This window comes from Salvia miltiorrhiza, chromosome 5 (genome assembly GCF_028751815.1).
Source record: "Salvia miltiorrhiza cultivar Shanhuang (shh) chromosome 5, IMPLAD_Smil_shh, whole genome shotgun sequence".
NCBI lineage: Eukaryota > Viridiplantae > Streptophyta > Magnoliopsida > Lamiales > Lamiaceae > Salvia > Salvia miltiorrhiza.
This window is the reverse complement of record NC_080391.1, coordinates 35,532,866-35,556,181: the sequence shown is the minus strand read 5'-3', so window position 1 is coordinate 35,556,181 and position 23,316 is coordinate 35,532,866. Positions and strand designations below refer to the sequence as shown.

The 23,316-nt window shown below is 37.7% G+C and overlaps 1 protein-coding gene and 1 long non-coding RNA gene across 2 annotated transcripts; one reads left to right on the top strand and one right to left on the bottom strand.

Annotated features, from left to right (window-relative positions):
* The first annotated feature begins 13,800 nt into the window (after nucleotides 1-13,800).
* Nucleotides 13,801-18,095, top strand: LOC130987010 (uncharacterized). Its single transcript, XM_057910566.1, has 2 exons — nucleotides 13,801-14,136; nucleotides 17,163-18,095. Exons 1-2 carry the CDS (start codon nucleotides 13,948-13,950, stop codon nucleotides 17,217-17,219), a joined length of 246 nt encoding a protein of 81 aa, XP_057766549.1. The 5' UTR covers nucleotides 13,801-13,947; the 3' UTR covers nucleotides 17,220-18,095.
* A 438-nt stretch (nucleotides 18,096-18,533) lies between these two features.
* Nucleotides 18,534-19,675, bottom strand: LOC130987011 (uncharacterized). Its single transcript, XR_009089536.1, has 2 exons — nucleotides 19,442-19,675; nucleotides 18,534-18,893 (listed from the first exon to the last, which is right to left on the bottom strand). It is a non-coding gene; the product is annotated as an uncharacterized LOC130987011 (long non-coding RNA).
* Nucleotides 19,676-23,316: the final 3,641 nt, after the last annotated feature.

Here is a 23,316-nt window from a genome sequence, read left to right as displayed (position 1 = left end):
CTTTTGAAGAATTTTGTTGTGAAAATGGCATTATTCATCAAACGACTGCACCTTATTCTCCACAATCAAATGGTGTTGCAGAACGAAATAATAGAACATTAATTGAAAGAAATGATGAATGCTATATTGATAAGCTCAGGCCTATCACATAACATGTGGGGGGGAAGCTATTCTTTCGGCTAATAAAATTTTGAATAAATTACCCCAAAAGAAACAAGATAAAACTCCATATGAATTATGGAAAGGAAGGAAGTCGTCCTACAAATATACAAAAGTGTGGGGGTGCTTAGCAAAAGTTGAAGTACCAAAATCCAAACAAGTAAAAATAGGACCGAAAACTGTTGATTGCATTTTCATAGGATATGCAAACAATAGTAGTGCGTACCGATTCTTGATACACGAATCGGAAGTACCCGATATAAATGAGGGAATGATTATAGAATCAAGAAACGTCGTATTTTTTGAAACTATATTCCCTAAGAAAGAGAAGAATGATACAAGTTCGAAAAAGAGAACTTATGATAAAATTTCGCTTAAGGATAATGGACCAACACGTGAACCAACACCGCAACCAAGATGCGGAAAGCGAACAAAGACTGCGAAAACCTTTGGTCCGGATTTCATAGTTTATACTTTAGAAGACGAACCAAAGACAATCAAGGAAGCATTGTCTGGTCCTGATGCCGATCTATGGCGTGAAGCTATCAATAGTGAAATCGAGTCAATCTTATCCAATCACACTTAGCATATTGTTGATCTTCCTCCGGGAAATAAACCTTTGGGTTGCAAGTGGATTCTTAAGAAGAAATATAAAGCCGATCAAAGCGTGTTTGGTAGTTAAAGGCTATAAACAAAAGGAAGGGTATGATTACTTTGATACATACTCTCCAGTCACTAGAATTACATCCATTAGAATGCTACTTGCTATAGCCGCATTATATAATCTTGAGATACACCAAATGGATGTAAAAACGGCATTTCTAAATGGAGATTTAGAAGATGAGATATATGTGGAACAACTCGAAGGGTTCGTGATTCCCGGCCAAGAAAACAAAGTCTGTAAACTTGTCAACTCTTTATATGGACTTAAACAAGCTCCCAAACAATGGCATGAGAAATTTGACCAAGCAATGATGTCAAATGGATTCAAAATCAATGAATGTGATAAATGTGTGTACATCAAAGGAACTTCCGACAATTTTGTCATTGTCTGTCTCTACGTTGATGATACGCTAATTTTGGGTAGCAATAATAAAATCATCGTAGAAACTAAGGAAATGTTAAAAAAGAACTTTGACATGAAGGATATGAGTTTAGCTGATGTGATTCTAGGAATTAAGATTCTTAGAACGCCTGAAGGAATAGTCTTGTCACAATCTCACTATGTGGAGAATGTGCTTAAGAAATTCAACGCTTTCGGTCTACCTCCGACTAAAACACCTGTTGATTTAAGTATACACTTAGCCAAAAATCGAGGAGAACCCGTATCACAATCAAACTATGCTAGAATTATTGGAAGCCTAATGTACTTGTCAAATTGTACAAGGCCAGACATAGCATATTCTATTAGAAAATTGAGTCGGTTTACAAGTAATCCCGGAAAGGATCATTGGACTGCATTGATAAGAGTGTTGAGATACTTAAAACACACAATATCTCATTGTATACACTATTCGAGATATCCCGCAGTCTTGGAAGGATATTGTGATGCAAATTGGATATCCGACACTAAAGACTCTAAAACCACAAGTGGGTTTGTATTTACCATTGGTGGATGAGCAATATCATGGAAATCTTCTAAGCAAACATGTATAGCCCGATCTACAATGGAATCGGAATTTATTGCTTTAGACAAAGTCGGCGAAGAAGCCGAATGGTTAAGAAACTTCTTAGAAGATATTCCCTGTTGGGAAAAACCTTTGTCTCCTATTATGATACATTGCGATAGCATGGCTGCCATAGAGAGAGCAAAGAATAGTTTGTATAATGGTAAATCTCGACATATTCGTCGAAGACATAATACCGTTAGACAATTGATCACTACAGGAATAATGTGCATTGACTATGTAAAGTCAAAAGACAATATTGCCGATCCGTTTACTAAATGTATTAATCGTGATCAATTATATAACGCAGTAAGGGGAATGGGATTAAAATCCACACGTTAAAGAACTTTCATAGTGGTAACTCAACCATGATGACTGGAGATCCCAAGAACATGGTTCAATGAGACAACTAAATTATGGAAGTTCAAGTTGAGCACTTGAAACTTTCAAAATCCATTCTCATAGCTGCTCAAGTGCAAACCCTGCAGCTTGTGGTAAAGGGTAAGCCTTTTAAAGCTTTTAATGATTCCTATAACCTTAATAGGTGGAGTATGGCATGATACTCTTTTTAGGAGATAACCTATATAAGTGAAGAAGTGTGGCCGCTTCAATTATCGGTAACACTTATGAATCCAAGAAATGGTCCAAGGCCAGAAATGGACACAACGTAAGAACGAAAGATATTAGATCTATTATTGTGTGTCTGTTGTTGACTAGGTTTACACAAAAGTTGATCGGTTCAAGACATCGCGTTCTCCAAGCAACGAGTAAATCCGATGGCATTACACTAAGGAAGGTTCAAAGCTAACAACTACCTATCCTGATGCAATAATGGGTCTTCGGGACTTAGTTTTTTGCATTTGCAATAATCATCATTCATGTGGGGGATTGTTGGAATAAATATCTTATTTAATGCCATAATTACTTTGGTAATTAATGGAATTAAATGATATCTTTGGAATCTACATGTTGAGTAGATTAATTTGGTATATTTACTTGTTCAAATCTATAAAGTATTGAATGAGTAATTAATGTCCAAAGATGTGGCAACGGTTAAGAATCGAAGAGACACGATGGTTCGGACATGTTTATCCAAACAGTGCACATGGCAGCGGTTGAGGACCGAAGAGACACGATGGTTCAGACCATATGTTTGCCCAAACAGTACACCCCTTCGGACAGAAGAGACACATCTCTTCAAACAAAGAAGGGTGCACCTCTTCGGATCGGAAAGTCACGTCCGTTCAAGGAAACCCCTGGAACACTATAAATAGGGCCCTCCAGAATGAGATTAAACACACCAACAAATTCAAATAATTAATCTTGTCATATTAGTTTAGTTTACATACTCAGTCCCGAGTATCAAGCCGTTCGACTAGATAGCGATCTCCTAGTGCTAAGGACTTGTCTATTATCCCTAAATCGTTGTATCTTGGGGGCAATTACTGTAGATCCGCGAGCACAGAGAGGAAGTAATTTTACCTTACGGAGAGAGAATATATTCTCACCTCGGTTCTGCATCTTTTCCATTTATCATCATTCTATTTTGTACACTACCAAATAATAGCCCCCCCCCCTCAGAAAAGACACAACAACCTCATCCCTCTGTTCTTTCTCCCAGAATCAGTCCAGCGAACAACAATGAAAGCCGTTGCTACTGCCGTCGACACACCCCTTTTCCTCCGACTTAACACCACCTGACTCTCCCTTGTTTCAACAAAATCCACCGCCGCCACTCCGCCTCCGGTGAGGCAGCAGCTACGCCTCTCCCCTCACGACTCAAACCCGACTCAACACCAAAACAACAATAAAGGGGAAACATAGCTTCGAAAGTTCTACTTCTTCTTTCCTTTTCTTTTTAAAAGTTATGCTATCATACATATGTATTTTTTGTGTAAAAACTTGTTCAACAGAACCTAGTGAATGTATGGATGCTTGTGATTCTCTGTTGGACAGTTGTTGGATTCATATAATGATCATGCTATGAAGTGAAATAAGTAAAGAGTTAAAAGATGAAACATTTAGGAGTTTCAAGTTGCTCAAATCTGAAATGTGTGGCTGTTTTGATTTGTTTGGTTGCTGGAAGGGTTTAGACACGTGAACATTATTAACATGAAGGACTGTTATCAGAGACAGATCTAGAGGCCGGGCAGCCTCAGCGGTCGGCCGGTCAATTTTTTTTTTATTACCTATATATATATATATATATATATATATATATATTATGAAGGGGAGGGCTAGAATAAAAACATTCTTAAGTGTATAAAATATAAATGATTTTCAGCCCTTAGATCATCAAGATCTACGGTTGATTCGTAACCCTTTTGGATGAATTCGTGGTCCTGGGTTCGAATCCCAAATGTAGCAAAAATTTATTTTTCACAATTCGTAACCATGTTGGATGAATTCGTAACCCTGTTGGATAAAATTCGTACATTAAAAAACGTTTATATTTATATTTTAAGAAGTGTTTTTACTGTAGCCCTCCCCTATTATGAATTAGCTATATATATATATATATATATATATATATATATAAATATGTAAATTTTAAATTGGGAACTCTATTCACTCCCCCCAATCCAAGTACCATACGGCCCAACTCCCAAATACACTGCCCACTCACTCCACCATTTTCATTTGACTTTTTCTTTAATTAAATCTAACAATTCTAAAAAAAATTGGCACTATTCACAAATCACACTACAAGAAACGAAAAGTTCATCTAAAAAGGACAAGACGCAAAAAGTTGAAAGGCGCGAAAGCATAATTATGGGCTTTCATTCTTCTTCACAAAATCCAACATTGAATTTGAGATTATCCATCATCATCTTTCATTTTATTGGTAAGTTTTGAACTATTTATCTTATTCTCTACTTCTCTTTTTACCATTGATCATTACTTTAAATTTTCAATTTATGTTTGTTCTCTAGTTAGTATTTTGATTGTATTATATCGTAATATTTGATATTTGTTCTCAAAATAGTATAATTGAAGAATAACTTGAGTAACTTTTTCATTTCTTTAGTTATTAGGAATTTAGGATAAGGATTCATTTGTTTGCTTATGTATTATGTTTCTGAATTTTGATTGAACTAATGTTATTGTTATAGATTTCTAATGGATAAGAGAAAGAGAGGAATTGAATCGTACTTTCAAAAACAAAGTGCCCGAATAGATGTTGGCAGTTCTCGTTCATCTAATCCTGAGGTTCCAGTTCCAACTGTAGATGCAACTGAAAAAAATCCGCAACAAGCAGAAGTCCCTTGTCCAGAACTCCCCCCACTTAAAATCACAAAGATTGGCAATGAATCTGATGATATTCATGTAGAACGTGATCCAGGAAAACAAAAAATGATTAGGGAATATCCTGTGAATAAAAGAGATGAAATTCGTCAAGAATATTTGATGCACGGTCCTTATCAAGTTATGGTGCCCAGCTCTCAAAGACAGATTGATAAGTGTGGTAGAAGGTTTTTGCTTTCTTGGTATAATCAATTTCGGGATTGGTTGGAATATTCACCATCAGAAAATGCCTTATTTTGCTTTCCTTGTTTTCTTTTTGCCACGACAGATTCAAAATATGGAGGCAATGCTTTTGTTGTTGGTGGCTTTCGAGCTTGGAAAAAAGTTAACAATGGGAAAAAATGTGCTTTTCTAATCCATGTAGGAAGTGATCCCAATTCTGCACATAAAGTAGTAGTGAAAAGTTGTCTTGATTTGATGAACTCATTACAGCACATTGGCAGAGTTGTTGACAAACAAACATCCGAGTTAATTAGAAAGAATAGATTACGAGTAAAGGCTTCAATTGATGTTGCTAAATTATGTGTTCTTCTAGGTATTGCATTCAGGGGACGTGATGAGAGTCCTCACTCTCGTAATCGTGGAATTTTTTTAGAGATTTTAAGTACACAGCTTCTTATAATGAAGAGGTAGCTTTAGTGGTATTAGAAAATGCTCCTAAAAATGCTTCGTATACTTCTCATTCAATTCAGAAAGAGATCTTATCTGTCTATGCAAGCAAAATTCAGAAGTTCATTCGAGCTGAGATTGGTGATGAAAAGTTTTGCATCATAGTAGATAAATCTCGAGATGAATCCAAAATAGAACAAATGGCTATTATTTTGAGATTTGTTGATAAGGATGGGTTTGTTCGTGAAAGATTTTTCGACATAGTTCATGTGGAAGACACCAAGGCAGCAACTCTGAAAAATAAAATAAGTGAAATTCTTTCTTATCATAATCTCAGCATCCAAAGTATTCGAGGACAGGGATACGATGGTGCTAGTAACATGAGAGGATAATGGAATGGTTTGCAGGCTCTATTTTTGTGGTACTTGGTGAGATCATAAATGATAAAAGTGGTGCTTCTAGAGCTGTAGCTGATAAAGGTTATGATGTGATGATGTCCTTTGAATTTGTATTTGTCTTGCATTTTCTTATTGATTTATTGGAAGAGCAAATGATCTTTGTAGAATGTTGCAGTGCATATCCCAAGATATTGTTAATGCAATCGATGCAGTATCGAATACAAAAGAGATCATCCAAAAATTTCAAGAAAATGGTTGGAGTGGGTTACTAGAAAAGGTGAAGAGGTTTTGTGAGCAACGAGATATTGAAATATCTTACATGAATGGTGTGTGTTGATCAAGTAGAGGTCGTGCTCCAAACAATCCTGTCATGTGGGAGCACCATTATCGAGTCGACATCTTCTTTGGAACAATAGATTGCATATTGCAAGAATTGAGATTTAGATTCAATGAAGATGCAATTGAGTTGTTAAAGTTGAGTTCATCTTTGAATCCACGACGTGGGTATGAATTGTTTAATATTGATGATATTTGCAAGCTAGTTGAGAAGTACTATCCGACTGATTTTTCAAGTCAAGATAAGTTGCATCTTAAGTATCAACTCAAACTTTATGAGCTTGACTTTCGAAAAAGTGCACATTTTCAACATGTTGAGACACTTCCTGAATTATGCCAACTATTATCAAAGACAGGTAAGTTAGCCATTTACTATCTTGTTGACAGGTTGATTAGACTTATTTTGACTCTTCCGATTTCAACGGCAACATCAGAACGTGCATTCTCCGCCATGAAAATTGTGAAGACAAGGTTGCGGAATAAAATAGAAGATGACTTCTTGTCTAGTTCTTTGATAATGATTATCGAGAGAGAAATTGCTCAGAGCTTTGATGTTGACTCAATTATGGATGAGTTTGATCTCATGAAAACTCGTAGATCGCAACTTAAAATTGGTTGCAAGTGAATATGTAGTTCTATTATTTATTTTGTATAGTTATATACTCCCCCCGTCCCACTCCAAATGTCCAATTTTCTATTTTGGGTTGTCCCACTCTAAATGTCTCATTTCCTTTTTTAGGCAATACACACTCTCTCTATACTTAATATTTAAACAATTTCCACCAACCCACTTTATCTACTTTATACCCACTTTATCTACTTTATACATATTTCTTAATCTATGTGCCCAAAAGAAAGGAGACATTTGGAGCGGGACGGAGGGAGTAGTTTTTAAGATACTTTTATAAATGAAGTTATATATTTTTTTATATTTGATTGTGTAATTCCAAATAATTATTTCAAGACTGGGTCTATTTTCTTTACTAAAAATTCATTAGAATCATCCGATGAAATCTCGTCCGGTTCTAATTAAATTCTTAGATCCGTCCCTGACTGTTATTCTTAAGAAAGGTAAGAAAAATTGATTTGTATATTTACCTCTGCACTGAAATGCTATTTGCGAGAAGGAGAACTTGTGAGAAGATGAAAGTTGCAAGGAATGCTCAAATGAATTGGTTTCAGCGTATTTTGGTTATGCAGAGATGTGGGGATTGGGCAGCTTGCATAAAGGAATGGCTTAAAGCTGAAATTGGGGGCTGCAGCAGGGTAGAGTGGCTGATGGGATAGCCTTGAGTGGGAGTGAGTTGAAGGAGAGATATGACACTAAAAATCCTTCAGGATAATATCGGAACTGTAGTAATTTCTCAGGGTTCGGTAATTAAATAGCCAGTGTAAATACTTGATGCTCAATTTAAATAAATATGTAATGCATAAGAATTTAAATAACTAAATTTACAAATACTTTTGTAAATCATTTTTTTTGTTGTAATTAAAATAAATTCATTTTCTTTTATCCGACGTAAATTATCTTAAATTCTATGTTCAAAATTATTCTAAACTTAACTTGAGGAAACGGGGTATTACACATAAAGATAAGACCCTTATTCTATTCACAATACACTCAACTACTTTATTAAAATTATGTCATATTCAAATGGATACTAAATTGTACGACGAATGGAGTATTTATTTTAATAGTAGCAACCACTTCAAATCTACTCATTTGCTTTCTCCACTGCTTGGGACAATAGTTGCATAAAGGAATATTAAACTTAATTAATACTAGATTTGTCCAAGGATCGTCTCTTGGATTATCTTAATTCACCATACATTGATTAAACCTAGCATGCTTCTATTAAAATAAGTGTTGCACCTTGGAGTTAGAAATACCTGAAGAATTCCTAAGAATTCATCAATTCGTCGCTGAACAGGTCAGCCAACTTCAAGCCTTCGTTTGAAGCCTCAAACATCCTCCAATCGTATTTTGTCCAGAAATACGACTTCTTCCTTTTCGAAAGAGCTTTCTGTGGCCACCTGTTTCGTCCAAATCCGAGTTCTATAGAGGAAGTTATGGCCATTCTTCGGAAACTGTCAGAACTTGATTTCCTACGAAAAACTGACTCCAGCTCTGACCTTCTGAACTGTATCCCGCTCAGTTCCCAACGTTGGATGGACAACGAACTATGAGAACTCCCAGAGACAGTAGCCGCCTACTCAGTATTGTCGCCCCACTCTGCTTTCTCAAAACCCTAATTTTTGTGTGTATTATTCTGAGAGCAGATAGTTGTATTTATAGGCAAAACATAGACCTATGACCCTTATACTGCTGTTGGGCGTCCCCTACTGTTTCCTGGGCTCAGGAGACTTTGAGCCAGTCCAAGGATCAAATACAATGAATAAAGATGGGCCTCTAATGAATTAATTTCTATTATCAGCCCAGATCATAATTAATTCATAAGTATTAATTCATTCCACTAGAGAATCAATACTGACTTACCGCTTTATTGTCGGTGATGAGTCGGGGCTTGTATTTAGACTTATTAAATCTTCGTATTTAAAATATCCGACATCCATTAATTAATTAGAGCTCTGACAACTTAAATTAATTAATCTCTTTGTAATCCTTAAGCAGTACCACTCAAACCTTATTATTGCACCTGAACTTAATCAACCTGCAGGGTTTAACGCAATAAACCTTATTGAGCTCCTTAAGGGGATGTCATTATCATATACCGGATACGGGTACTAATACAGATAATCAAATATCATATATTGACCGCTATCACCCAATATACAGAGTACTCAAGTTACTATATAACTCTCACCCATAGTAAGTCAAAGTGATATACGAATCAACATATATATTTGAAATCTTATTAGTATTAAGATTCTATTAAGTTACTGAGATCTTGATTCTTCACTTATGTCAGATAGAAGAATACATCTCACTGTGATCCTATCAATACGTTATGACGTACCAGTATAGACAAGTAGTCAAGACAAACTCCTTCCATCTATACTGCAGCCTAAACCAACGACTCGTCCTAGAGTCATGTCGGCTGTGATCAGTTTATGTCTCTTAAGCTTATTCCAATTATATGGTCTTCTGTGATCTACAACACACCATATAATCTACTTATATAGAGACAAAGGACGTACATATGCAATCATGAACACAATCAATAGGAGATTAGATAGTGAATACATGAATCATTGTATACAAGCATAAAACGTTCTTGCTTTCAGTGTACAAATTCAACATTGCATACCTCCATCCTAGTACTAATATTTAATGATATCTGATTTAGATAAAAATATTATTCATTTATATAAAATACGAGGATATCACATGAATACCAATTGAATTAATTAATTATGAAATCTTATCTTATAAGTCTGCGTGTTTCTTTACTCAATTGAATAATCTCGTAACAACTACTTCCATTATATTTCATAAATTTAACTATGACTGGGGAAAAATTTATTCTTTGGTATAATGATAAGTTAGAAATTGTTTCTACTAATATCATTCAATCAGATCATTAAAAAGTACATATAGGTTAAACTTTTTCTTTTTCGTAAGCTTTCTGGCCAATGTAAGCCTGATGAGTTAATTTGACACTCGAGAGTTTAGGATTTAAGTTAAAAAATTGAAACTTGAAAAAAAACTGTCAACCCGAACAGCTAAAAGTCTAAATCCGAGTGGATCAACCCGAACAGCTAAGAGCATCAGCATCGCTGGGTGCGATGGCCGGATCGAACCTGGCCTATCGCACCCAGCGCCGTTGCCGCACCCGGGAGCGAAGGGAGGGGGGCGTTCGAACGCACTCGGCAATAGTGGGAGCGAAGGAAGGGCGTGTTTTACACGCGCCCCATTTCCGGAAAAAAAAAAATCGAATTAAAAAAAAAATTAAACGGTCAAATGACCGTTGAAGGCAACGGTCTTCTCGGCCGAATTTTTTTTTTCTTTTTTTTCCTTTTTCACCTATATATATCCCCTTCCCTCAATCACAAACACTACATCCACCAATTCTCTTCAATTCTTAAAAAAAATGTCTTCATCCACCAATTCTTCCAACAATAATTCTTCCTCAAATTCTTCATCCGACGAAGAAGTTCATGTTGATCCCGCACAACTTCCTCCTCTTCCCGATCCTACTCAAGCCCCCGATTTATTTTTTATGAGATGTGCTGTGAATTTTATGACAGTGGCAAGTTCATATCGTTTCGATCCACCTCCACCACGCCCGAGGAAGAAGCGGGCAGTGGTTCGTCGTGACCGTGAAGGTGGAGCCGAGCGCCTCCATCGCGATTATTTCGCCGTCGAGCCTGTTTATGGGCCACAATTCTTTCGCCGTCGATTTCGCATGAGCCGGGAGTTGTTTCTACGCATTGTCAATGCGCTAGAAGTCGATCCTTACTTCCAGTAACGTCCGGATGCTGTTGGCCGCTTAAGCTTCTCACCGATCCAGAAGTGCACTGCCACTGTTCGACAATTGGCATACGGAACTTCTGCTGATTGTTGTGACGAATATCTCCGTATAGGAGAGTCGACGGCGTTGGAATGCTTGAAGAAATTCTGCAAGGCCGTCGTTCGTATCTTTGGCGGCACGTATTTGAGGCGGCCAACAACTGCCGATGTGCAACGCATCACTGCAATGCACGAAGCCCGCCATGTTCCCGGGAATGTTGGGGAGCCTAGACTGCATGCATTGGGGATGGAAGAATTGCCCCGTGGCTTGGCACGGCACCTACACTCGAGGGGATCAAGGCGAGCCAACAATTATATTAGAGGCCGTTGCTTCACAAGATTTGTGGATCTGGCATGCATTCTTTGGCGTCGCTGGGTCCAACAACGACATCAACGTGCTCCACTAGTCCACGCTATTCAACGATGTTTTAGCGGGGCATGAAGCGGCTGTGCACTTCCTCGCCAACAATTCTCACCACACTCGAGGATACTACTTAACAGACGACATCTATCCGGACTGGCCGGTGTTCGTGAAGAACTTCTAGTTTCCGAACGATGAGAAGAAGCGGAGGTTCAAGGTGATGCAAGAAGCTGCAAGGAATGATGTGGAACGAGCTTTCGGTGTTCTTCAGGCTCGGTGGGGTATAATTAAAGGACTGTCACGTTTGTGGAAGGCGGAGCAAATGAGTTCGATCATGTTTGCATGCATCATATTGCACAACATGATCATTGAGGAAGAAGGTGGAAATGCAAGTAATTTTGACGGTGACGACGGCGAGGGACCAAGTTCTACTCCTCAAACACAATTCAATTCCGGAGCACCACCGGAGTTCGCCGCCTATTTGGCACGGAATGCAAGCTTGAAGGATGCACAATTGCATGCTCGCCTCCGCGACGATTTGGTTGAGCATATATGGGCACGCTTTGGTCCGGTTGACCCGTAGTTCGACGGCTTTAAATTTTTCGAAAATTGGATGTTTTAAATATTTGTTATTTTTTTATTTTTATTTGTAATGTTTGGATTTTTAATTTAATGTTTTAAATATTTGTTGTTTGAATGAATTTTATGTTGTTAAAATTGAAGTTGTTTAATTTAAATTGAAAAAAGAATAAAAGTAAAGAGAAAATGAAATTAAAATATATTGCACCCGGGCGGGTGCAATACCATTGTTGGAGTGGGTGCAATAGAAGTGGGACCATGTCTATTGCACCCACTCCGGGTGCAAGCATTGTGGATGGATTAGTTCGATTGATATACCTAGTCAAACCTTTATTTTACTTGTGTGCGTATTTTGATCTACTGATAAAATATTTAACATCTGAGGCAAATTGCTCCGTTATTCTACGTTTTACTCTTTAAAATTAATATTTGCCTATAAATATACGAACTCTAGAAATTTTTGAAATTGCACACAATTTTTTTTAACATAAATAAATGACCTTTTAAATTTTTCAGATTTTACACACCATTTTAGATTCCTTTAAATTGAGTTGAGTTAGCTTTCGAAAATTCCAACATAGCCAAACCGATAATGAAAAAAAATGATAGTATTGGAACTCACCAAAACAACGTTGTTTATAATTTAATATGAGTTACAAATTTAGAAAACATTCAGGTTGAATCGTTGTTTTTACGATATGAATCATTTTTGGACTTGTGCTCTTGAAATATTCCACTCAATCTGACCTTGAATTCTTTTTTGAACTCATCATGAATTCTTCTCAATCAAAATAAATGATGTTTTAAAATTTTCTGATTTTACCCACCATTTTAAATTCCCCAAATTGAAGCTGAGTTAGCATACGAAAATTCCAACGTGACCTGACTGGCAAGGGAAAAAATGATAGTATTGAAACTCACCAAATTGGTTCATTAAATAAATATTCAATAATGTAATAATGTTCTTGAATTCACGGCCACATCTGTGAATTCACACTTTAATGTTCTTGAATTCACGACCACATCTATGAATTCACAACTAAAACTAGAATTCACAACCAGCTCGATGAATTCACAACTGAATCGTTTGTGTTGGTTGTGAATTCGAGTTTTAAAGCTCAAATTCACAACTAATTGTTTTGGTTGTGAATTCAACCATTTTGATGAATTCACGACTGAATTGCTAGTGTTAGTTGTGAATTCGAGTTTTAAATCTCGAATCCACAACCAACTCTATTGCTAGTTGTGAATTCAAGTAGTCATGAATTTGAGTTTTAAAACTTGAATTCACGATTAACAATATTTCTAATTGTGAATTCACAACTAATGTTTTTAGTTGTGAATTCAAATTTTAAAACTCAAATTCACAACTACTTGAATTCACAATCAAAATAAATTATGGTCGTGAATTCACAATCAAAAAATTTTGATTGTGAATTCCACTTAAATGCACGAATTTTTTAAAGAGTGGTGTTTAAAGAGGTAAAATGATAAGTGTGAGTATTTTTTAAAGTTTTTATCTTAGTAGGTAATTTTTAAGTTTACTAAAAGAAATGGGCTATTTTCAAAATCCACTCTTATTATTATACACTATTTAAATCAAATACTAATATTTAAATTAATATATTTACTTTTATAGTATAATTTAATTTTTAAAAATAATAAAATATATTACTCCCTTCGTCCCATGAAGCATGACACAGTTCTTTTCGGCACGAGAATTAAGAAATTGATATTTTGTGTGTTAAATGTGGTAGGTGAAAAAGTGAAAATGTGAATAAAGGGTAAACTTTTTGCCATTTTTAAAAACGTGTCATGTTTCGTGGGACAGATCAAAAAGAAAATTGTGTCCTACTTCGTGGGAGGGAATGGGTATGACTTGCATCGCAAAAGTATTTAAAAAGAAAAGTTACATAGAATTCCAAAACAATTTTAACGGAGAGGATCCACTGCCATTTGGTTAAAGAAAAACGGCTGGGAGCCCTGTTCTTTTCTCTCCATTGGTGATACGGCCTTCGCATAATCAGAGTTGTGAACCTCGGTTTAGTGGCAGCTTTTAAGATGAAGCCAGAACATGCTGGATCCGGCTTGGATCCAGTGGGTTCTAGGTGGAAGCAGATGGGAAATGAGGAGAAGAAGGCGGTGTTGAATGAGGAGATGAAGAAGATGCAGCGGCTGCCGCCCAACAGCTCTTACGCCTCCCACCGCTTGCGCGTCCTCAACAAAATTCACCAACTACTCTCCCTTCAGGTTGCTTTCGAACTCAATTATGCCTATTATGTCTTCCAAAGATATAAAATCCTGAGGAGTTAATGATTACTTTTTTGGAAATTTAGGGTTTCAGTTTGATGCTTATGTGAGTTGTGTTTTGCTGTACTAGTTTGTGACGGTAGCTATAGTCTTCAATATTGTAGTTTTTGATCAGGTGCTTGTAGTTTTCTAATCAGGTGCTTATAATGGAACTAATTAGTTTCGAAAATTTGGGGTGTCAGGTTGATATTTATGATAGATGTGTTCTTTCTGAACTGGCTTAATCGAAATTGAAGGAAAAAGCTGAGTCAGATATAGGCGAAAATGTCTGTCGTTTATGTCCATACTAAGACAAGAAAACATAGGAGAGACACCAGAATACAAGATATGCTAACATCATATTCTTTATGGTTAGCGCAGACGAGGTTAGAATAATAAATGAGTCTTTCTTCCTACTGCTGGTTATAGGAATAAATAATGGTTAATTTCCGTAATCAACATCGATGCATTACATTAACCCAAACAAGTAATGCACTGCATCAGCTCTATCCCCTCTCCTGTTCGTCTCTCCTTTCAGTTATGAGCTATAGGATCTATCCACTGCTTTCTTGATAGACATGATCCATTCTTGTTTTTGAAGGACGAAAGAAACATTTTGGTTTCTATACAGATGTGGTTTGAGTAAAATAATTCCTGATCATTCTCTAATTATCCTAGAGATAGGCAATGTGAAATGGGGACCCTCACCGGTCAGATTAAGGTATATTTGGTTAAAGGATGAAAAACAAAAAGTGATTTTGTTGGGTGGTGGAAAAGATTGCCAGATCAAGATGCGCTGGTTATATCATCTTCTTATGCTGCTCACATTTTCACTCAGCTTGTGGTATAAAGTCATAAAAGGAGTTCAGTGTAAACTGTAAAGTGGATTGATCCTCATTCCATCTTTCAGCTATTCTTTTTTTCAAAGTTAGAGTTTGTCATGATAAATGGGTATCCATTTTACGGACGATTGATCCCTGCTATTGTCTAGATATTCTGGTTTTGGATTTATTTGTAGGAGTTGGAATCTGAATGTTAGACTTGAGCTGTCAATGGAGCTGAATTCTCCCAAAACACTCAAGAGAAGTTTAGCAGCCATCTCCAGGAGTAGATTGGCTCTGGCTTCGTTTTCCCGAATTCCTGGAAATCTTTTCTTTCATATGCCCCTCTTATGCAGGAGTTACGTTAATACTTCTAAGTGCTGCAATTTCCAATTTTGTTTCAAAATCTATTACAGTGATAATGGGAATGTTGCTTTGAACATTGTACAAATCCATATGAAACTGCATCATTTGATCCTCTTCGCTTTCTAAAAGTATTCCTGTTAATTAACTCCTACATGTTTGTAGTTATATCCATTAACCTTTGAAACTGTAATTAGCTGAAACAATCATGGTAAATTGTGGGTGACGCCAAGGATATCTAAATTAGATGGATTGGAGGGGCATTCTTTTCAGATAATTGATATTTGAAATCCTCACAAACGTGATAATCTCTAGTCTCTACAGACTCGAGGAGCTTAGGATACAATTTTTTCATCAATTTCACTGTTCTAGCTACTTGGCGAATACTGTTTATGATGGAAGCTTGTTATATTTATTCGTAAACCCAATTCATTTTTTATCAGTGTGGGTTGGAATCATTGATTCACTTCACAATTCATAGTTTGTTCACTTGTAGTATCATTCATGTTGGGACTTGTGAAAGGCATCATTCCTAGATAATTGGAATGCTATAAAGTCCATGCTAGGATCATCTGGTCTAGTGTCGTTAAAAAACTTAAGAAAGACTTGTGAACTGCCAGAAAGGGACATACTACGTGAAACGGGAAAATGGAAAAAAGGTACTAGAACATTTCTTGGCCTTCTGTATTAATGTATTATAAGAGTCTGATAGAGTGAAGAGTATCGAGATCAAAGAGAACTCAAACCGAACTTTAAATTGAAAGGAATGATATTAACAGAGAAGAAAAACGAGAACTTGCAGGCGAACCTGCCCCAAGTGCCAAGCCCCGTTCTTCCCATCCAAGCAGAGACTCAAAACTAGGACTCCTAAACAACAGCCCTTCTAGTCCTTCACAGTCCTACGACAACTATTACTCTCAATAGATAAGGTAAAAGGAATAAGATAACTATGGAAACAAGATCTAGAGATCCCTGCTATCATCTCTAACAGAGTCTAAGTTCACTGTTCACTGGAAGAATGACCTCCTTGAGTTGTTCAGTAGTTCCATTTGCTTTTTGTTAGAGTTCAAAAGTTTCTCATGCTATAGGTCTTGGCAGAGGGGTGCAACATTGTGAACCAAAAGGCCTATGAATGTGTGCTTCTGGTTTTGTTTATTTATGTCCCAGGCTATGGGGACACACTGAATTTATGATTTTCCATCTCAGTACATCGTCCAATCTAAATATGTGATTTCCCTGTGAATTAATCATTTTATTGAATACAAGGTCTTCGTTTGAAAACATGAAATCCAATATTTGCTGATCACATTTTGCAATGTAAGTGGAAACTTATGGGATTGTCAAGAGACAAATTAACAGTATGTATTTTACTTTTGTTACTTTCTTGTTCTTATATCTCATCCTTCTCTGTTATGATGATCAAGGTACCTTGTCCTACTTTATTGCATGCCTTTTGAAAGTAAACATAATTAAGATACTTTACTTAAGGACACATGCATTAAACAGACAGATGAAACTTAAGTTGAGGGTTTGATGTTGGTTTATATTGCACTATCTAGTTCCATTGCCAAAATTGTAAGGTGTTTGCTTGTTCACATTTGATCCACTTCATTTCAGTAGATTCTAGTGAGACTTGGTTAAATTTTCTATATTTTTCAGTTAACATGTGTAAGAACAGCTTACTGGTAGATATGCTTTTCTGACCTGCTCATCTTTGAGTTTCTTATTTCCAAGTCCTGGAGCATGTGTCTTGACGTTCATTTGTATTGAAGTGGTCATGTTTTTATTTGTTTGTCTTGGCAGAGGACCTCATCACAGGATGAGGAGTTGGAGTTGCTTTTCTCTGGCCTTCATTTATGAAAAGGTGTGTTGATCTTCTAGAACTAGTTATCAAGTGATTTAATTTACCCATTCTATGTTTTGGATCCGGTTACATCTGTGAGATATATATCTAAAATGTTACCATTTTTCCTAACATTTAGTTGATGTAATAAATTTGCAACTTGTCTTAAACTTCCATTTGTCAAATTCACTTATTGCTATGATGCACTTTCAGGGGGGAAAGTGGTATTTTGTAAATAAACACCAAACTCTTGCAAATAGTAATTTCTACGAGGTTCGTATAGGATTGTAAAGGGATCAACTCAACACAGACTTCAATTCCAGGGGTCCTTGATAGAATGTTACCTGTAGTTGCTTAAGAGTTTGAAATAAAATGTTACTCTATTTTGTTTCCTTATTACTCCCTCTGCCCCGGCTATCATGAGACCTTTTTTTTTTGCCCGGGAATTAAGAAAGTAGTTTTTTGTGTGTATGAAAAAGTGAAAAGGTGAATAAAGGGTAAAACTTTTGCCAAATAAGGACAGGTCTCAAGATAGGTGGGATGCCCAAAAAGAAAACTGTTTCAAGATAGGTGGGACAGAGGGAGTAATTGTTTGGTTTTCTGGACGTACACATAAGTCGGTTTTGGTGCAAAATATGGTGACATTACTAACATAGAAACATTGCAGTGTCTCAGCAGGTGAATGCCGAACTATATCTGTTGCTTCGAAGTGGCAAATTGGTGTGAATAGCTGTCGGTGAAACTCGGAATTTGGATAGCAGTAAAAAGCAATTGTATCTCGTTGTTGTAATCTTTGACCTCTCGTAATAGATGTGTTGACATGTAAATGAGAATAGCTGGGTGATTCTGATAGCCTTTTTTTTCATCACATACGATATGGCACTTTCATCAAATGTGTTGAGGTTAAGTTATCCACGGTAGGCAACATATAAGGAGTTCATTTTAATTAGAACAGTGTTAGTTTAGTGTAGGAAATCAATACTCCATTATTCCAAAGAAGAAGAAAAAAAAATAAATGAACTACTCGCAGTTATACACATAAAATAGTAGGGAATTGGAATAAAATTGATTAAAGATATTTAGTGTAATTTCATGATGAACTGATGATTTTTTGTCGATTCTTGGTTAATAATTTTTTTTTTTTTGTTATTTTATACTGAATATGTAGATTATGGCAAGATATTCATTATTTTATCAGGTTCTATAAGGTGGGAATGACTCCCTCCGCTCTTAAAAAATTTATCCCAAGATCATATTATCAATTTTACAATTACAATCATTCAAACACTAATTTTGTACATGATCTCATCATGAAATAATGTGTTACCAACTTTTATTAAAATAATTTTTTCACCAATTTTTATTAAAACTCATGTCGTTCTTGGAAGGAGTAATTTTTTTTCAAAACATGCAAAAATTAGGGATACATGAAATTATGCTTGATCCTATAATCTAATGATATAGACCACATAGGTCTTCACTTGTGTTTGCAGCTATCTAGAGACGGGAACGAATAAAAATTTTGGTGGCGTTGTTGAGAGGGTCGTCAAATAAGCGTTTGAGACGCTCTTCCTCATCTTCGTTTCTATCGGTCGGCGCTCTGCGTTGCTGCCGCCTGTAATTCATCTCTTCCACCATCACAACATTTTTCTTCCTTCCTCCTTTCACAATATCATTTACTTGCAAACCCACTGCATTTACAACACCACAGCATTGTACATCATAAAATATAGACTCAATCGCGAAAAAAACAAACAGATAAATTAATAAAATAAATATCGTAGCATTTAGCCATTTTGTGGTTTGAGTTCAAGTTTTGACAATGTCGGTGTATGAATTTTCTTTGATTTTGGCTTATGTATTTACGAAGAAATAACATCGAAATCCCCCAGAAGATCCGATTAATTAGTTTAATTTCGGTAACACAGAACTGCAACAAATTGGTGAAGTTACATGATTGAATCGCAGTTAACCATGAGATACAGCTCAAAATTCGATGTGCAGATTCAGTTAATCAAACCATAGAATTTTCCTACCCCTGCTTGGAAAAATAAGCTTATTTTGGAATAAAGAAATGGTGATAATAAATTAACTCCACCAAAAATATCCAGCATCATACATCAGACGATAGTAACTAATCCAAGCGAAGCTTGACAATTTTTGATTATCACATCGTTTACAGCGATACATATGAGTGTTTTTGAAGACAAATATATAATCGGTGAAAGGAAATAGGAACCTTGGGTTAGGGCAAATTTGCCGGCGTTTACTAGTTTGGTGAAGGAGAATCGTCGCCCCTCCGTTGCTCCCATCGCTCTTTCTTTGCTCAACAGCCAAACACCAGACCCTTAAATTAGTGTCTGCGTTTCTTTATTACTAGTGAATTGGGATATGTTCGTGCCAGATAGTCAGATACTCCCTAGTCCCTCCCTCCTTCACAAAAATAGATTAAGACATGAATTTTAAGAAAATTATTTATTTATATAGCGAGGGGAGACAAAATCTTATAAATTAAAAAAGAAAAAGAAAAGTAATACTCTCTTTTTTTTGAAAATATAAGATATTTTAAAATTTTGATATTTGTTTTATAATATAAAATTTTCTCTTCAATCAAGATTAAATATTTCCTCCCTCATTAATATATTAATTGAATTTATTTATCTCTTCCTCTTTAAAATACTCTTTTAAAAAGAAAGACTACATATTTCATTTAATTTTATTGGAACATGTAATAAATGAAGAGATGCATTAAATTTAGGTTGTGAAAAAAAAGAACGAGTTCTTAAAATTTGATGTTAATTAATTCTTCTTAATTTTAGTACAAATGCTTAAAACATCTTATATTTTGCAAAAGAGGGAATAAGAGTTAGTGGATCAATGAATATGCCAAAAAAGAATTATGACATGTTTTCGTCGGTAAATAAAAAAAATTATGATTTATTTTTGTGGACGGAGAGAGTATTAAAATTTGGTGAGGCCGAGATTTGATTTGGTTGAAATTTAAATTTATGGGAAATTTTTAAATAATTGAAAATTTATATATTTTGATACTAATCTTATAGACTATGGAAACAAATTAAAATTTGACTATAGTATTTGAATTTACATCTAAGTAATCTTAAAAGAAACAAATAAACATAAAAAGTATTAAAAGAAGGGTTAATTACGCCAAAAACCATGAATTTTGGTCGGATTTCCAAACTTGTCATGAACTTTTTTTTTTATCAAAAATTCCATGAACTTAAGGGGTTGAACAATTTTTCCATGCTTTTTTGCTTCGGTGAAGCTCCGAGCTGACGTGTCGCTTACGTGGTAATACCAAGCTGATCTGTCGCCTACGTGATAATACCAAGCTGATGTGGCACGTACTTGGAAAAACAATAAACAAAAAAATAAAAAAAAAAATCATTATTTTCCCTCCCCCTTCTCCAAGTCGGCCGGTGGACCGCTGCCAAAGGACCGCCGCTGCCTTCCTCCGGCGAAGCAGCGCCGAGGAATACCACCCCCGCCTTCCTCCTTCTCGCGCCGTTCCAGACCTCACGCCGCCGCATCGAACCCCCTCTACCACCCTCTCTCTCTCCACCGCCCTCCACCATCACCATCATCAGATTCGCTGCCGCCAACCACCCACGCAGATCCATCGCTCAACCGCCCTCTCTCTTTCCACCGCCCTCCACCACCATCATCACCAAATCCACCACCACCATCACTAAATTCCATCAACACCAAATTCACGCAGCATCAGCTCCGATTCGCGGCGGCGACGTCAATTCCAGGAGAGAGAAAGTGGAGAGAGAGAGAGAGAGACAACACAGAGTCTGGTGGGGTAGGGCAGCGGAGGCGACGACAGAGGGCGTTGGAGAAGACGCGGGGGAGGGCGGTGGCGGATCTGTAATGGTGGTGGGAGAAGGCGGTAGAAGAAGATGTGTGGTAGTGGGGGAGGGTAGCGGAAGGAGCTGGAGAAGACGCGAGGGAGGCACGAACTGAGGGCAGAGCAGAGCTATCTCTGGCAGAGTCGGCAGAGCAGACGCGGGCAAAGCTATCTCTGGCAGAGTCGGCAGAGCTGAATCGCAGAGTCGGGCAGAGCTGAAGAATACTTAGTCAGCTCTGGAATTGAAGAATTCTGCCGCCGCCCCGCCGCCCTTCTCCACCACCACACCTCTTTCTCCATCGGCCTCCCCCACCACCATCACCAGATCTGCCGCCCCCTTCGCTCCTCCACCCCCCATCACCAGAGCTCCGTCTGTTGGCATTTGTTGAGGAGGATGAGCAGCACTTTCGCCTCCACCATCTCCTCCTGCATCGCTATCATCTTCTTCGATGAGTCTGGGGCCTCCATTGAAGGAATCGGATGGGTGAATTGAAAATTTGTCGATTTGGGGAATGGGTTTCCTTTAATTGTTGGGAAATTTTCAATTTGATCTTGTGTGTGTGTGTGTTAGCGTTGCTGGTGTTGACAATCAAGCAAATATCGGATATGGTTGCTGGCTATGCTGTTGTTAGCCAACGCCGAAGAAAATGAAGTCGGTTGCGTGGAAAGCCTAGAAACTAAGGGTGGCGGCGCAGAAGATTTCTTTCCGACGACGATGTGGTGGCGTCTTTGGGGGTGGACGAAGAAAGAGCAGTAGACAGAAAATTAGGGCTCTGCAAGACTGAGGGCAGGGGTGGTCCGGTGGGCGGCTCATCGCCGGAGTTCAGAGAGGAGAAGACGGGGGCTGGAATTTGAGATAAAACGACGTCGTTTTACCCCCAACTAAACGACGTCGTTTTGGTTTCCGTCCGGTGAGATGGCTAACTCTGTTGAGGACTTACTGATTCTTCATGGTCTTGGGGTGCCGGGCAGACCTCGTCGCCCGATCTCTTATGTTTATGTTTTCTGGATCCCGCCTCCGACCCCTTGGCGCAAAATCAATATTGATGGCTCGGTTCATGGCTCCCCTCCTCTGATTCACGCTGGTGGAGTTATCAGAGATTCTTCTAGCGTTCTGGGTTGTTTTCATTTCTCTGCTGGACGTGGTTGGGCTTTTGAGGCAAAGCTGCTTGCCCTCATCATTGCTTTGGAGCAATCTGTCAATCATGGTTGGAGACATGTTTGGATCGAAACTGACTGCTCTTATCTGGTGGATCTTTTCCGTTCTCGGTCAGACACGGTTCCTTGGAGGTTCTTCAGCCGCTGGTGTAAGGTTCTCTCTTCCCTTGCTGGTTTTCATTTTATTATCACTCACATCTACAGGGAAGGGAACCGGGTTGCGGATTGTTTGGCTTCTTCTGTAGCGGAGGAAGGCTATTGGAATTTTACGATCCCGGATATCCTCCAGTTGGTGCAGGATGACAGGCGGCAGCTACCTTACATTCGGGTTGTCACTTGAGGTGTTCTTCTTTCTTGGGCCTCTCCCCTTTTCTGGTTTGCGTTTGTTTGTTTTTGCTTCTGCCTGTCTGGGGTGATGACTTCCCCCTTTCGCACTTTCTTGCCTCTCTTACTTCTTTGGTCCAGCTTGGTCTCCTTGGGGCACCGGTTTGTGTTTGTTTTGGTGGTTGATCTGGTTCTTTTGGTCCGGCTTTCCGGGTGTTGGGAAGGTTTCCAAAGTTTGGGTAGTCACTCTGGGCGGCCCTTGCTTGTCGTGATTTGTCCGGTAGATGCTAGCAGGAGTGTCTTCACTGCAATAAGCTTAATATCTTCTCTGGTTTGTATTGGAGTTTGCTGCTGGTCTCTGCTCCTCTGATGGATCCCTCATTATGAGCATGGGAAACCGCGCGGGAAAACTTGGGTTACCACCAATGGTTTCATCCCGTGATAATGACCTTTAAAAGCACGTTTTGAGCATAAGCTTAATAAGTTTGAGAATTGATTATAAAAGTAATTGCTCTAGGAGATTCACTGCTAGCGGAGAACTGGGTCTGATCGTCTTGATTGGTCTTCTCGTTGTGACGTCCCTTGCTTTTGTTCTTCCCTTCATCTGTGATGGTTGGTTCTTTTGTTCCTGGGTTTGGTTTGTGCTTGTTTAGAGGTTGTGCCCCTCTGGAGTTCACGCTGTTCTGAAGATTGTTTAGTGGCCAATTTGTCTTGTTTGGTTGGGTCTTCCCTCGATGGGCTGGGGCTCATTTTGTGGTGTT

Excerpts from the sequence above, each read along its gene's own strand:
- LOC130987010 (XM_057910566.1), top strand. The coding sequence starts at position 13,948 with ATGAAGCCAGAACATGCTGGATCCGGCTTGGATCCAGTGGGTTCTAGG. Across the intron at positions 14,137-17,162 it reads ACCAACTACTCTCCCTTCAG|AGGACCTCATCACAGGATGA; the intron begins GTTGCTTTCGAA and ends TTGTCTTGGCAG.